Source organism: Spea bombifrons, chromosome 9, assembly GCF_027358695.1.
Source record: "Spea bombifrons isolate aSpeBom1 chromosome 9, aSpeBom1.2.pri, whole genome shotgun sequence".
NCBI classification, from domain to species: Eukaryota; Metazoa; Chordata; class Amphibia; order Anura; family Pelobatidae; genus Spea; species Spea bombifrons.
In genome coordinates, this window is record NC_071095.1 from 11,120,072 (window position 1) to 11,134,158 (window position 14,087).

Here is a 14,087-nt window from a genome sequence, read left to right on the forward strand (position 1 = left end):
AGGATAAGGAGACAATTATGTTGAGTGCGTTTTAAGGGCCAACTGTGATGACCAAGTGTCCATGCCCAGTGGTCCAATCAGAGCGAGGTTCTAAGCATGGATTTTTTGTAAAGGCAAAACCAACAGTGAATTTAAAAGAGATCTCTCGGGGTTGTTCTTTTTGGGGGAGATCTGGATCTGCTTTGTGGGTAGAATGAGGTGCGGATAGATTAGATGTTGACAATGCACCTTTCTTTGGTATTTCTTACGGTTATGTGATGAATATTTTTAGTCTTTAGGTTGCGGTCATTTCTAGAGCGAAAGCTTTAGTTGTTTCACACGCCTTGTTCTCCGAGAACACATACATGACGCTAACCTGACCGCTGAGTTGGAGACGTAAGCCTATTTACTTGTATATAACCCACGGAGTAAGTTAAGAGCCCGGCACGCGTGGCAAGTTGGGATTTAGCCTTTTGCTTTCTATGCTACAGAGGATAAAACTGAGAAGCCGCCTCCGAGGACTGGATTTCCACTTGGGCCATTTTGAACTGAGTGCACTGCAACCACTTGCGGAGGACGGTGGAATTGTGATTCATCTGAGCGGAACCTTGTAACATTCGCAGGTTCTGTTGGTTAACGTTGTTCTGAATGGCCTGGAGACGCAGCTGGAGCCCCGCTGATAAATGCTGTATAAAAACATAAAAATATGCATTTAAAAAAAAAATCTATTTATTTATCACGTTATTTTATGATGTTTTATTAATACAGGATTCTGAGAACAGACTCTCACCTTAATGTTGGATTGGATCATTGGCAGCCACATTGGAATCAACTATATAAAAAATAGATAATCAGATAGAAAATCATTTTTGCGATGAAAGCAAGTTCTTCGGTTTTTTTGCAGAACATCATACTTTAGATTATTTTTGAATTATTTTTAAATGCAAGCAATGGTTATTAACCAGTTACATGCTACAAGCCCCATATTAGCTCATCTAATCCTTGCACAAGCCTTGGCGCGTTCGAAAAGCCATCGCTTGGCCCAAAGCTGAGCAAACCTCATCGCTCCAGCTTCTGCTGGTCCAAACCTAAGCCGGCTGCCAAGCCCAAACTTTCCGCTGCTGATCTGATACAGCCGGTCTGCTAAATCTGCTTTCCGATGCTAATTGGAATCCTGTAGAGGCAGCACACGTAATACGAAGACATTTATTGTTTAATTACCAAAAGGCCATTAGATCCAAAATATGAATGCAATTACGTCCTCTTAACGTTATCAAGATTTTCAATTACACTTGGAAATCCATGACCTCCCGGTAATCATGAATGACAATATCTGATGATTCACGTTCTGCTCTCCCAATCCACACCGACATCCCATAGACCATCTCATAGAATACGGAACGCTTTCAGGGTAATTGGATTAATGGCATAGTCGCATCATGCTGGCAGATTATAATATACCTGCATTCCTTATCGTATAAGATTAATGTGTCTCCATTTCCAAATAAGATAAACTATAACAGGGCTCAGCATATCTCCACTGTTAGTCTAACATGCCTTTATTGAATGACCCCCATGTCCTTCCACTATATCCCTTGGCCGGGTTGGCCATAAGGAAACCTTATTGATCCAATCCCAGGTCCTTTGTATGTATAGCATAGCCCCCGTCTTACATGCGATCATCTGCAGGTAGGTATATAAGCCCTTCTGGTCGGTATACCCCTGCTAACATGCATGGGGGGGGCAAAGATCTCCAACAGAAATATGTATTTTTATGAAGTCACCGAGACTCCGCAAGATAAGAATGTTTGGAAAGGGTCCCAGGAACTTACCTTGACAAACACAGTTGAGTCGCACTCCTGCAAAGCCTCCATCAGACTAATGAGATGAAGGCAAACCATTTCAACCATCTAGAGGAGGAGAGGGTTACATCAAATTAGCAGGTTGGGGAAGGACCATGTATTTTTAATAACCACAGCAACCTACTAATACACAATGAAAGACTTAGCGCAAGTGGCAGCTTCCCCCGCTGACAATCCCTGCGGCCGATGGTATATACCTGTGTCCCGGTATAAAGAGCTCCTACCAGATACCTTGGCATGTATGCATTCTCAGATGTCCGAAATGTGACAAGTGCAGGGTTATCGGGGGCTTATATACACATTACACAAGTGCGATCGTCAAACTGACACCCTACACTCCTTAACCTGACCCCGATGGGGCAACTTTAACATTCTAGAGTCTCTTTTGTCACTTACTATACACTTTCTATTCAAATGCCCCTCCTATATATAATAATATATTATTCTCACAGTCTATCAGCATCCGTGCCGGCGACGTAGCGGCAGATACCTACCACTGTGTTATGGGCCATCAGCTGGAGGATGCTGGGGGTGACCCTGCTCCAGAACTCCAAGGCTGTCAGTATAGCCGTGAATTCATTCTGATTCTGCAGCGTCGGGGCGATCGCTGCCTGCTCGCAATATACGGTCCAGAGTTGGGCAAAGATGAAGGCGTGGAACAGCGAACACATGTGGAGCACGGACGTCTGCGAATATATTACACAAGCTACATCACATACTGAATCTTTTACTGACACCTTTATCAAGCGTAAACTAAGGAGAATTAAAACACTTTGGAACGATACATATATATATAATGACCATATAGAATTCATGCAGGCTGCTGTTTCTTGTGGTTGTTAGGGTTCCAGAATTAAGATGAATCCATTATAGTCCAATTCAGAATATTTCAGACTATGGAACCTTACAGGCATCATGAAAATCTTATTTTTGAATCTCAGAAGTCTCATCTTCACATGGTCCCGCAAGCTTATGCGATTCTGCTTCATTTTCTATGTTGGCCCAAAAATAACAAAATAAATACTAACTAAAGACTTTTGGGGCATTCTCTCTATATTCTCTGAACTGAAATGCAGTTATGGGGGGTAAGCAGGTGGCAACATTGCCAGCCGGGGCATTTAATAGTAAAAAACAACTACCCCGAGCCAAGCGCATCGTTTGAAAGATCGCCCAGGTCTGGATGGTGTGACAGGCGCTTTGTTGCGTTAAATTTTTACCTTGGACTGTTCTGGGAACCCGATGAGGATGACAATAAGGTGGTCGGCAATTTGGGAGCCGGCGTCCAGGGGAATCGGCATACAGGCAGAGGGGGAATTCGGGCAAACGACCCCGTGAGTGAGAGACCCCAAGAGCAGCCACGATAGCAGCCGGATATGGGAAACGCATTCGATAAATTCTTTAGGTCTGTTCAACGATAACAACAATTAATAATTCATTTATAATAAGAGGTTATAAAAGTGTAGATATTTTCTAAGCTGGACCCGCTCTTAAACAGATTTCTTAAATGCAATGTAAGGACGTTTTACTTTACTGAGAGGGTGGCAGATAAGTGGAACAGCCTCCCAGCAGAGGAGGTAGAGGCTAATACAATTTAAACATGCGTGGGATAGGCTCCTGAATCTAAGACGAGACCGCATGCCCACCAAGGGCCCAGGAGTTCTTTATTCCTCCAAAGATACAGAATCCTCCCTTCTTGGTATATGGCGTCTCTGAAACAAATCCCGTGTTTTCCGAATAACTGCATTACGAGGCTGAGCTCGTCACATGATGAAACCGTTACAATGGGATTAATCAGGATTAGTCAGCAGCCAGAAGAAAAGTCGAGGGATTTTCTTGACCTACATATTTATGGACAATTCAATGTGACGCCATAACCAAGATTGCGCAGAATTATCAGGCAGATCCCCTGCTGTGTGTGAAATAATAAGAACATTTCAATAACTGCCCGAGAACCCATTCACCCCGATTGCTAATATTTCCCACGATGCACCAGGCTGCACCTCCCTGATTGGCCGCCCCCTTTTTCTTAGAGTTGGGAGTCGGCGGGTTGGTTTTCTTACCCCTGCTGCATGGCTGAGGGTGGGTGATACAGCCACGGTAGGTACCGGATGACAGCCTTGTTGTCTCGGTGGTTCCCCCGAGTTATCTCCATGGCGGCGATCTGGGCAAGGCCGACTTTAAGATGACCGCCGAACGTGTCTTCGTGCAGCGGCTGGGAGCACGTCTTCATGTGACTCTGGACACACAATACAACAGTGAACACAGGTGGTCCTATCAGACTCGCCGGACCCCCATCTTACAGAGGGCTAATGCCTACACAAGTGTAACCCAACATTATACATTTTAGTTTCCGAGAGGTGGGCTGGTTTACCTTTAATTTGGTTAGCGTGTGCATGTCCGCGATGAAGTCTAATAACTCCCCGATGTACTGCCGCGCGCATTCCATGGCAGCCGTGCCGCACTGGGTACACAAAACAAAGGGTTAATTCATACACAATTTAAATTCTTATTCAATGTGTGCAAAGAGCGAACGCATCACTTATCGATCTGTGCTATTCCTTGGTGTAGGGCTAACGCCAATTTTTATTTATTCACTCCATCAATCTTATGTGCTTTATTTGAGGCGTAATGGGGTTTCTGGAGTCGATGCTTTTTATGAGGCCAATGTAGAAAAAGATGTGAAGTTAAATGAGCTATCAGGACCTCAGAGGTCTCTTCTTTATGTGGGATCTCAAGGTCCTTCTTTTTTCTGTATTTGCCCAATAAAAAGGATGAACGTCAACTGAAGCCGCCATTTTTTTTGCTCTACTACGGCTACTTCCAGGTTTCTTGGATGTCTCAATTACCCAAATGTCATCGTGACACAAAATAACTGTCCGCAGCGCCAAAAAATATTTATTCCGCAGCACAAAACGGTTTCAGTTCTGCTTGGTTGGGTTGAATCGTTTCGCTGTCATCTGGAAACGCGACGTCTTAAGGTCACATTGTCTAGGAATTCGGCTCCCTAGCTGAGAAGCCTTCAGAGACATCAATCACTCCAATGCACAGTATCCATAAATTACAAACGATTCCGTTAGCAGGATCCCATTGGCGGAGGGTAAGAGGATCCTAAATAACGGAGTGTTCCGTAACATGAAGAGGCAAGGAACGCGGCACCATTAGTCCTGAGCCGGGTAAGGTCCTCATTTATCGAGGCTGGAGAGGACCCCAAATCCCCCCCCCCGTCCTGTGGAAACCGCCACACGTCCAGAGATAACTCTCGATAATAAATCTCTAGAATGACGTCTTTCTTTCACTCCTCGTGTTACAGAAGCAACTAGAACGTCTCGCTTCCTTATGAGAAGTGTCCTAAAAATCCTTTATTCTTCCGGCATTCTATAATCGTCTTGGAGGGTCGGAGGAATAAATGTGCGAATGAATAGCGGGGATCTCGAGGCTTTCTCCCTTACTGCTCTAGAACGTCCTAGCACCGGCCATGCGCAAAGCCTCAACTCTCCACAACTTCAAAACCAAACTAAAGCAACTAATACATCAATTGCTTGAAAACTAACCACCTCGCCTTGGTTCCTATGCAGAATATCAACTGAGGAGGCCCTTTTAATTTCTATAGGTAACTGCAACGGTTAGATATGATTTAAATCTGTTTTTATTATGATGTCATATTCTTTAAAAATGAAGGCGCCGTCTCTTTAAGGGGATTTAGTGCCTCAGCACATCTTGGGGACATTAAAGACGTCCGTGAATCTTGTAAGATAACTCTCTGCGCTGCTCAAAGGATATTTCATTCCGTTCTCCTTCTAATAAATCTAAAGGGTTTTATTTTTTCTGTGATCGGCTGCGCCGAGCTCGTAAAGCGTATAAGACGGCACCAACATGTCTCATCGCGCACCGCCATGCGGTTTCTTTGTCTATTTAAAAGAGATTATATATGGCAGGAAAACAAGTTTAATGAAATAAGAGAGAGAGGACTCCCTTTAACCCCAACATGCGCGTGCTCTGAATGGGATAAACGGCTCGGGATACTGAATCCAAAAGGCAAACTTAGTAATTTAAGGGACCCGGGCAATTAAACCACACCTACCAATGTTTCAAATGCCCAATGAGGGGTACTTTTGTTTTAGGGGGTGTGGTTAGAGATGTGGGGTGGGGCTTCATCCAGACTTTGTGACTTTGTGCCCTATTTGTGTAACTGAATGGGGCATTTAGAAGAAGAATAATGGGGTTTATTTACCCCGTTTAATTTATAAAGCCGTTTCTATACACATTATCGGGGCTTTTAGGGCTGTAGAACCCTGCGATCCCCTCATACCCAGCAAACATTCTGACCTCCTAGAAAAGAGGGGCATCAGGGATTTAGGGACAAGACAGGGACTGTATGTCGAAAATAGAGACACTTGGAAAATATGCTAAACAAAATATATGGATTAACAGGAAAGAAGAGGTTCTAAGCAGCTGCCTGTGCTCTTGTTTCAGGACACCTTCGCAGTGCCTGGTATAGAAACGAAGGGATGTTTCATTTGCTCGTTATTTCTTTCTCTACAAGACTTTGCTGTCTGTTTAAGGCGAGTGCATAATTAGCATCCTTTCCGGGGCGTCTCAGTGAAGCTAAAGTCTTCTTCTCTCCTGTTTTTATGTTAATGTGCATTTTCATTGCGCTGAACTGGACCCCTCTGTCTTGCGGAAAGCTATGCGGCTGTCAGCTCCGTGACAGAATAACAGACAGAATAAGAAGGTCGCTGGCAGACTTGTCAGGAAAGCCTAAGACATCCTACCCTGATGCCAGGACTGGAGAAACAAAAAGCCAGGAGTCTCGGCATCTCAACACAATCATATTTTGCATTTCCAGTCCTGGGTTAACTCTGTGTGTGCCTGACGGAGCGCTGACCCCAGCGGCAACTTCCTATGGGAGACGGCGACTCTAAAGTGAACATTGGCCACCAAAAGGGCCACGATTTACTAACAGGTCCCTAGTACCTGCACTGTACCGTATTAACCAGTTATCCTTTGAAGTATTGCAGTTTTTTTAAAAAAAAGGATCATTCTTGATAATGCAGGTTTTTTGGGGGGTTATATATATTTTTTTCATTTTATATAAGAAAATGGCCCGACCCATCGCACTTACCCCGGGGACCGAAGCAAACATCTGCTTGTGAATGATGGTAGACTCTGCAAGTTTAGTTCCAACATCTGTACAAATAAACTACAAAATGACAAAAATAGTTAAATTAGAGATCCAATTATTTTTAATAATTAGCAATACTTCAAAAATGGCTGATTTTTTTCTGAAAATATTTTTGATTATACCATTTATTCTTAAATATATTCTTAAATTATTATTCTTTTTTTTTTTCAATGGATGCATATTTATGCCAATTATTGTCATATAACAAAACAAGTTTTAGCCATTCAAGTGCAGGAAAGCTGAGTGAGCGCAGAGGAGTTTAATTGATTATCAGCTCTTAATGTAATTAATTCCCCTCCTCCCTTTCCGACCCTGAATGCGGGTAAATGTTTCACCTGAACCAGCAGTAAGAGATTAGTGTCGGGTAAAGGGGACTTTAGTTTCAAGGCTTGCAGAAGATCCAGGATCACGCTTCGGGTCAAATAATATTTATCCCTCTCCTGCAAAATCACAAAAAAGTATCAATGCCGAGACAAAGGGTTAACCGTTTATTTTTGGCCTTCTACACATCTTACAAGAGATTTTACTCAAGCTGGAGGATTTCAAAGAGAAAAAAAAAATAAACCTTAACCCAAAATTTAATTTCAGAATGTGAAAATATTTTTATAGCTCCAAGCCTTGTATCTTATGTGTTACCTACTGGAGTAAATTAAACTTGCAGAATTGCTTTTGCCGAAACATTTTTATTAGCTTTTATTAAATTTCGGCTTGCCGCAGGTCGGTATTATCAGTGAACTGATTTGGAAGATAACGCAATGCGACTCCCGCAGCTCGAGAGACTCACGGCGGCCGAAGTGCTTGCTTACTGTGGGACACAGCGACCCCATCACAGTGTTTTTTTAATATACAGACGTTGGTGTGTTGTAGGTTGTAGGGTTGTAGGGTTGCTGGTAATTGATCGGCTTCACCATTTGGTCCAAGCGGTTTGGATTCTCTGAAAGCTTCTTTTGCTGGGAGGAGAAGCTGCATAGTTGGCTCCTGACTGCCAGAAACATTGTAACAGCGGCAGGCAGCCTCCCCTCCCAGCAGTCCGGATACAATGTAGCAGATTCCTTGTTTTTAATATTGTCTTAAGATTTGAAAAGGGTGTTTCGTAAACAGACACAAAAAGAGTCTTATTTTCAAAGACACCATTTCTGTACTAATTTGTTTGCTCCGTTACGACACCCAAAGAAATAGATGTTGGACATTTAACACTGAAATTTTTATTTTGAATATTATTATAACACTTTCAGATTTGGGGTGTAAATAATATCCCCTTCCATAATGGTACTCAGGACTACTGGCCCCCAAATGGCATTTTAGTTTTAGTTTAAATCCCTCTAAACCGATAATTCCAACCCCAGCTGGAGACGCAGACAAAATAAAAAACCATTTCATCTCCTGCTGCCCGGCCCCAGAGAGCAGGAAATCAATGGCATCGATCACCCGTGGCATTAACATAATTTCCAATTAGTCAGGACACTTTCATCTTGCTGACACACCTCGGATTACACATTGATTTCCAGTTATTTAACCGGAGCAGTTGTCCTTGCTGATGAACAAGATTTTTTTTTTTAAATTAGCCTTAAAGAAACTCTGTAGGTTTACAAAATAAATGCAATCTATGCATAAAAAATCATTATGAAAAGCCGATCCCAGAGAGCTTCTTCTGCAGGAAGAGCTGAGACGGCCCTGTATGATGTATAGTTAATGTGGGGAAAGTCACTGAAAGTCATCCACTTAATGAACTATACATTATACAGGGCAACTCGCTGATTTAACCCTACATTATATAGGGTTACCAATTTAGCCACACATTATACAGGGCCGACTGTAGAAGATCCCTTGGGTCAGCTCTTCATAATCCGTAGTGAAGACAAAAAGTTGAAATATTTAATTTACCAGTCTGTCTAACATTCCAAGGTCTCAACTCTGGGAGCCCGGGTGACCCCTGCGACCGCCCCTTTAAAAGCCGCTTGCTGAGGGTAACACCTACAGTTAGCGTCACGGAGAGAGTGTAGCGATCATCCGATCGATGACCTCTCCCACTCTTTCCCTGCACGGTGTCTGATACAGCATGCAGGAAGTGACATCACATCCATTTCCTGTATGCTGATTCATCTGTCAGAAACAGAGAGACACAGGCAAGCTGTTTGGGGCTAAAATGGCACAGGTAGGCTGTTTAGGGGTTAAGATGGCCCAGGCAAGCTGGAGACAAAGATGGCTCAGACAGGCTGTCTAGGGCTAAAATGGCCCATTTAATCTCACTAATAGCACTTATCACTTGGGCAATTTTTTTTCAGCATCTTGAAAAACCCTAAATGATCAAATAATAAATTGTATTCACACAATAATTAATCTGATGTAACAAAAACGATTAAAATGCATAAATCCTCTGTATACCTTAGTAAATGCTCGGTAGCATAAGCCGCACAGCTCCACGAGGTAGGCCAGCGTGAAGATGCCATTCTGAATCACAAAGCTCAGGAGCTTAGAAAAGGGTTCCAACAGGCTCTAGAATAAAGAAAAGGAAAATCAATAACCTCGTCCGTCAAGAAAACAAATAATATTTAAGTCGGGATCATTTATTTCGGCTTCCGACGTGTCTGGCGGCAGCTGACTGCACATCTGTAAAGAATGACATTTTTCATGCAGTTTATCGTAAAATGTAGGACGGGGGCTGTAAAAAAATAATCCTGGAGACGGAGTGAAGGATTCTCAGTTCCCGATCTAATTTACAGTCTTGACACTTTAGTACAAACTATTAAGCCTGGGATTCCATAGAAAAAGGGATATAGAAGTTTCCGAGCGTTCTTTTTCCATTCGATTGCGTTTAAAATAAATAAAATGATGATTATTATAATCTACAACGTTTCTACATACCCTGGTGGCATTTGAGGTTGGTATCTTCAGCAAACAAATCATTATCCTGAGACTGGAGTCCAGCGAACACTGTTTAAAACAAAATATGTCAGTTACCTGTAAAATGATTTGCTAAATTCAACATTTATTAGAGACGTGAGAGGTAGAGTTAACTCTTATAGTTTTCAAGCATCCCGATATACCCCCAGCGCTGTATACAGTGATGTCGGTCGGTGACAAAAAGCTGGTTTTATCTCATTTCGTATAAATAATAAAACCCTTTCTCTGCAGATCTGGAGGCCGCCATTGTTGTCAGTCATGTGATATTTTGGGTGCACTTTTCCTGCTCAGAAACCACACTGAGCTGATGCTTTATGGCAATGCTAATGAAGTCCATTTAGAAGTTCTCAACAAAAAAAACGTGTTGCTCATTTTTGTAGGAGCTTACCTTTAGCGGGAGGACAGATGGCAATTTTGTGAAGAAGGTCTGGAACTGATTACAAATGGTGGCCCATAGGTTACTGGGGCTGTCCATAGGAAGAGCCTCCATGAAAGTGGCGATGTTTTCCAAGCAGCGCAGCATAGCGCCACCTGCTGGCAAATTCTTTTTGTTATTCAAACCCTAAAAAAGAAAGAATTCCCGCTTAGCTGATATAATTATTTGGAAAGCTTTGTGTATTTGTACAACGAGACATATTGCTTTCTCCCATAGACCATTGCTTAGTACGGCGTTCCTCTTTAGTGGCACATGGTCCTTCATGACGTACCTCAAGTAGTTGGCTCAGAGCGGCAAATGAGCTGAGTTCGTTAAAATCCATGAGTGATGTCGCCAGAGTTCGTAAAAAGCTCCCATCTGTTAAAACAGAGGAATATCAAATAACCAAATTCCGGTTAAAAAGGATCTTATATTTATCGATACTCGATACGGCCAGATTACCTTTGATGTTACTCTGGAAGAGTTGAGAAAATATGCCGTTGGGTGCCAGCTGATGGAAAACACAACGAAGGAACTGCTTGGCGACACCGGCCGCGTTCCCCGGGATCATCATGCTTGGAAAACAAATTCAAAGCTTGAGCTCAACACTCATAGCATCCCCACAGAAGAGGTCCAGAAAGCAAATTCATTCCATCTTATTCTAGTTAGAAACTCTATTCCAGCTCCTTCTAAGTCTCATCTTCTTGTTCTCTCCTTTAGCCCATCTTTTAGTGACCAACAAAGCTCTAAATGGCCATTCCACAAAGGGTATCGTTGCTTTATCATTTAGCAGATTGGAACAAGCCGCATACTTAGCTATCAAGCTTGCAGACAAAGTGAGAATAATCTAAGCTTCAACTAAACAAAGTCTTATTATAGTTCTAAACTGTATCAATTTATACGGCAGAGTTTTGAACGCAATCCCTTTTTCTGTAATTAATTTGGGTCCTTTAAAGGTATTTTTGGCATACGGAGAACACTGAAGATAAAGTTCTTAATCCTTGCCTTGCCTACAAATTATTTCAGAGACTCTTTGGCACTAACGGGATTAATTAGTGATCGTGAAAAGTCGTGATCTAGTTTATTTTGTATTATGTAATGTAATAAAAAAGAAACTACATCCATAATTAATCCCATTAGTGCCAAAGAGTATATGAAATAATTTGTAGGCAAATATTAAGAACTTTATCTTCAGTGTCTGCAAGAACATCACGGAAACCCACATTCTGTGTCTCTATAAACTGCTTACCTTTCGGCTTGGTTAGAGAAACTGGTACTTGATGCCAATCTAGGAAGAAATTATGGACAGTTGAAAAAAAAAGAATGGGAATCTGGTGGAGAATCCACAAAGGAAATGTTAGAATATAAATATTCATTTACAGAAATTCCAAAGAAGTTTGTGCACGGAATCAGAGATAATGATACAAACAGCATGTGCCGTCTGTGAATTCTCACATATGCTTCTTTTTTAGATTAGAAGCTGACAATCCATCCATCGGCAAATGATTCTAGATGTTACCTGCCCACGGACTGCATGATATCCAGAAGCAGAGGAGCAGCCAAGTCTGGGCTGAGATGAATGAACGTCAAGAGAACCACAATGGCCAGGCCCAATGTTTCTTCATCATACTCTTCTAGAATGGCTCCGCAGTCATGGCATCTACAAAAGGATAAAAGAAAGAGCCATTGGACCCGCTATGGTTGGTGTCTTGGGCTCTATAAGATCGGAGACTTACTTGTCTGACATTATGGTGGGCTGGTCATCTGAGAAATCCTCTGGCGCTGGAACAAACATGCTGACGATACTGGGGGCAGACAGCAGGCTGGACTTTGTGGCCCCTGGAAATCAAGGACAGGGAAGAGGACAACTGATTATAATACAGAGTCTAGGGGCTCCTTAGAACCACTTGGCCTGTTCCACACCTAGAAACCCATGACTTAAATGTATCATCTCCAATCATTCTTGACATCAACTGCCAACTCCACAGTACTGGGGGGCAGCGGATAATTAAAGGGAGAGTTCTGAGCTGTATACCCACCTCCTAAGGGGTGCCTAATTACCTTTTGTTGTTAAATTGTAATCTCCAATAAGGAGGTGGATGCTAAGAAAGGCCTAGAGTCACCCGACATGTAAATCTACCCCTTAAACTGAAACGTGTAGCCCGTCCGTTATTCAGAGCCTAAATCCCATCACCCAAAAACGCGCTCACTACAAATATATAACTCACCGATCTGAATATAAGGAATACTGGTTCTTCCCATTGACACTTCCGAAATACTGCCAAGTACCTCGTGGGCCGCTTTGGGGTCGTCTTCATCAAAACAATAGAATAAAACAATTTGGATAATAAGACACATATGATCTTCATTAATATAAACATGCCTTATACAAACCATTATTTTCCATTCGGCTCGCATTAAATGTTTTCCAATTTATGTAGTTTTGCTTACAACGTTTCCGAACTCAAATCCCTTCTACAAAATTCTAACACCCACGTTTAGAGGTTTGATAACCTGCTCACATCAGTGTATTGCTCAACCCCCAAAAAGTTAAAAGTTCCGTTAAGCCATATGTATATACCGCGCGTCCCATCATACACTATGATACACTATTACATCAGAACTATCACATACATTATTATTATTATTATTATACTGAAGCGCAGATTTTAGTTGCATCCGTGGGGAAATGTGATTATACCATCTTAATGTTGCTAATTGCGATCCCTTTATCTTTAACTTGATTGGTATTAATAAAACATGGTAACTTTTTCTCTAAAACAGGTACAGCTAATATAAAACAGGCTGAGGGTCATGGGCTTGGTCCGTAATCACAGAAAAGCCACAGGCTCTCTAATGCCTGTTCTCTGGGGTAAAATCTACCCTACCATGCAGTTTGTGAAAATGCTCCGTTCTACATAAATCATTAAATGGCGCGGGTGTGATGAGTGTCCACGGGTGTCCTCCAGACCTACCGGGGTCCCAGGTACTGATGTTGTGCGGGGCACTCGACTGGTGTTCAAGCTGACGCTTCGTGAGTTGTGTCATCGTCAAAGCCCCCAGAGAACCCCTTTTTATTTGCCTGTATTGAGCTTCAGGAACATAAATACATAATTAGAATCCTACAAATCACATATACAGGACGATGCGTTTTAATGAATAGCGCCATTAAACTTAATTTACTTTGAATTAAAACACCTCACACATAAAATACTCCTAACTCTATTCATTGAGTTTTTCCTCCCAGTGACTGAGTTTTAGGTTTTCTCTAATTAAGAGAAGCAGTTAAACCAAGAGGATGTCTCTGTGATTTAAAATATTTGCCTTACAAGAAATGGATACGTTTTTCGGAGAACTTACTTGTCAGAGATGAACGGCTGCTGGTCTCAGGACCCCCTGCTTCTAGAGTTGGTGCAGAAGAGGACTCTCTGGGCATATCTAGAATTGAAAGCCCTTTAGACTCAGACTCTAATAACCAAGACAAGATTTCATCTTACTCATAGGTAAAAACAATAAGCTACCAGCCACCAGCATTATCCAAGTGTGCAGTTCTAATATTCTTAGTTACATTAAAAAAGCACCTTAGGGGCTAACGTTGTAGTAATTGTTTTCATTACTTTCATAATCTACCTATACCTTACAAAATACTTTAAGCAGCTGCCACTGCTTTCTTAATCACGCATTACATTGTGTAGTATGATCATGTATGATATTATCTGTACTGATCATGTATCACATTGTGTGC

General features: G+C 42.0%; 1 protein-coding gene across 2 annotated transcripts in view; it reads right to left on the reverse strand.

The window, feature by feature from the left end:
- Positions 1 to 360: 360 nt before the first annotated feature.
- UNC79 (unc-79 homolog, NALCN channel complex subunit) overlaps positions 361 to 14,087 on the reverse strand; it is a 48,461-nt gene continuing 34,734 nt past the window's right edge. Inside the window, exons 33-52 of one of the 2 annotated variants that reach the window (XM_053474722.1) lie at positions 13,703 to 13,810; positions 13,318 to 13,434; positions 12,571 to 12,654; positions 12,079 to 12,181; positions 11,862 to 12,002; positions 11,592 to 11,630; positions 10,805 to 10,917; positions 10,635 to 10,720; positions 10,316 to 10,489; positions 9,889 to 9,957; positions 9,409 to 9,519; positions 7,359 to 7,463; positions 6,964 to 7,041; positions 4,213 to 4,302; positions 3,902 to 4,077; positions 3,059 to 3,245; positions 2,336 to 2,527; positions 1,812 to 1,889; positions 770 to 811; positions 361 to 665 (exon numbers count right to left, since the gene is read on the reverse strand). In XM_053474722.1, the coding sequence (XP_053330697.1) occupies positions 465 to 665; positions 770 to 811; positions 1,812 to 1,889; positions 2,336 to 2,527; positions 3,059 to 3,245; positions 3,902 to 4,077; positions 4,213 to 4,302; positions 6,964 to 7,041; positions 7,359 to 7,463; positions 9,409 to 9,519; positions 9,889 to 9,957; positions 10,316 to 10,489; positions 10,635 to 10,720; positions 10,805 to 10,917; positions 11,592 to 11,630; positions 11,862 to 12,002; positions 12,079 to 12,181; positions 12,571 to 12,654; positions 13,318 to 13,434; positions 13,703 to 13,810 (2,294 nt within the window). In that variant the 3' untranslated portion in view covers positions 361 to 464. The remainder of the gene's footprint in view (positions 666 to 769; positions 812 to 1,811; positions 1,890 to 2,335; positions 2,528 to 3,058; positions 3,246 to 3,901; positions 4,078 to 4,212; positions 4,303 to 6,963; positions 7,042 to 7,358; positions 7,464 to 9,408; positions 9,520 to 9,888; positions 9,958 to 10,315; positions 10,490 to 10,634; positions 10,721 to 10,804; positions 10,918 to 11,591; positions 11,631 to 11,861; positions 12,003 to 12,078; positions 12,182 to 12,570; positions 12,655 to 13,317; positions 13,435 to 13,702; positions 13,811 to 14,087) is intronic. The other variant, XM_053474721.1, reaches the window with a different exon arrangement.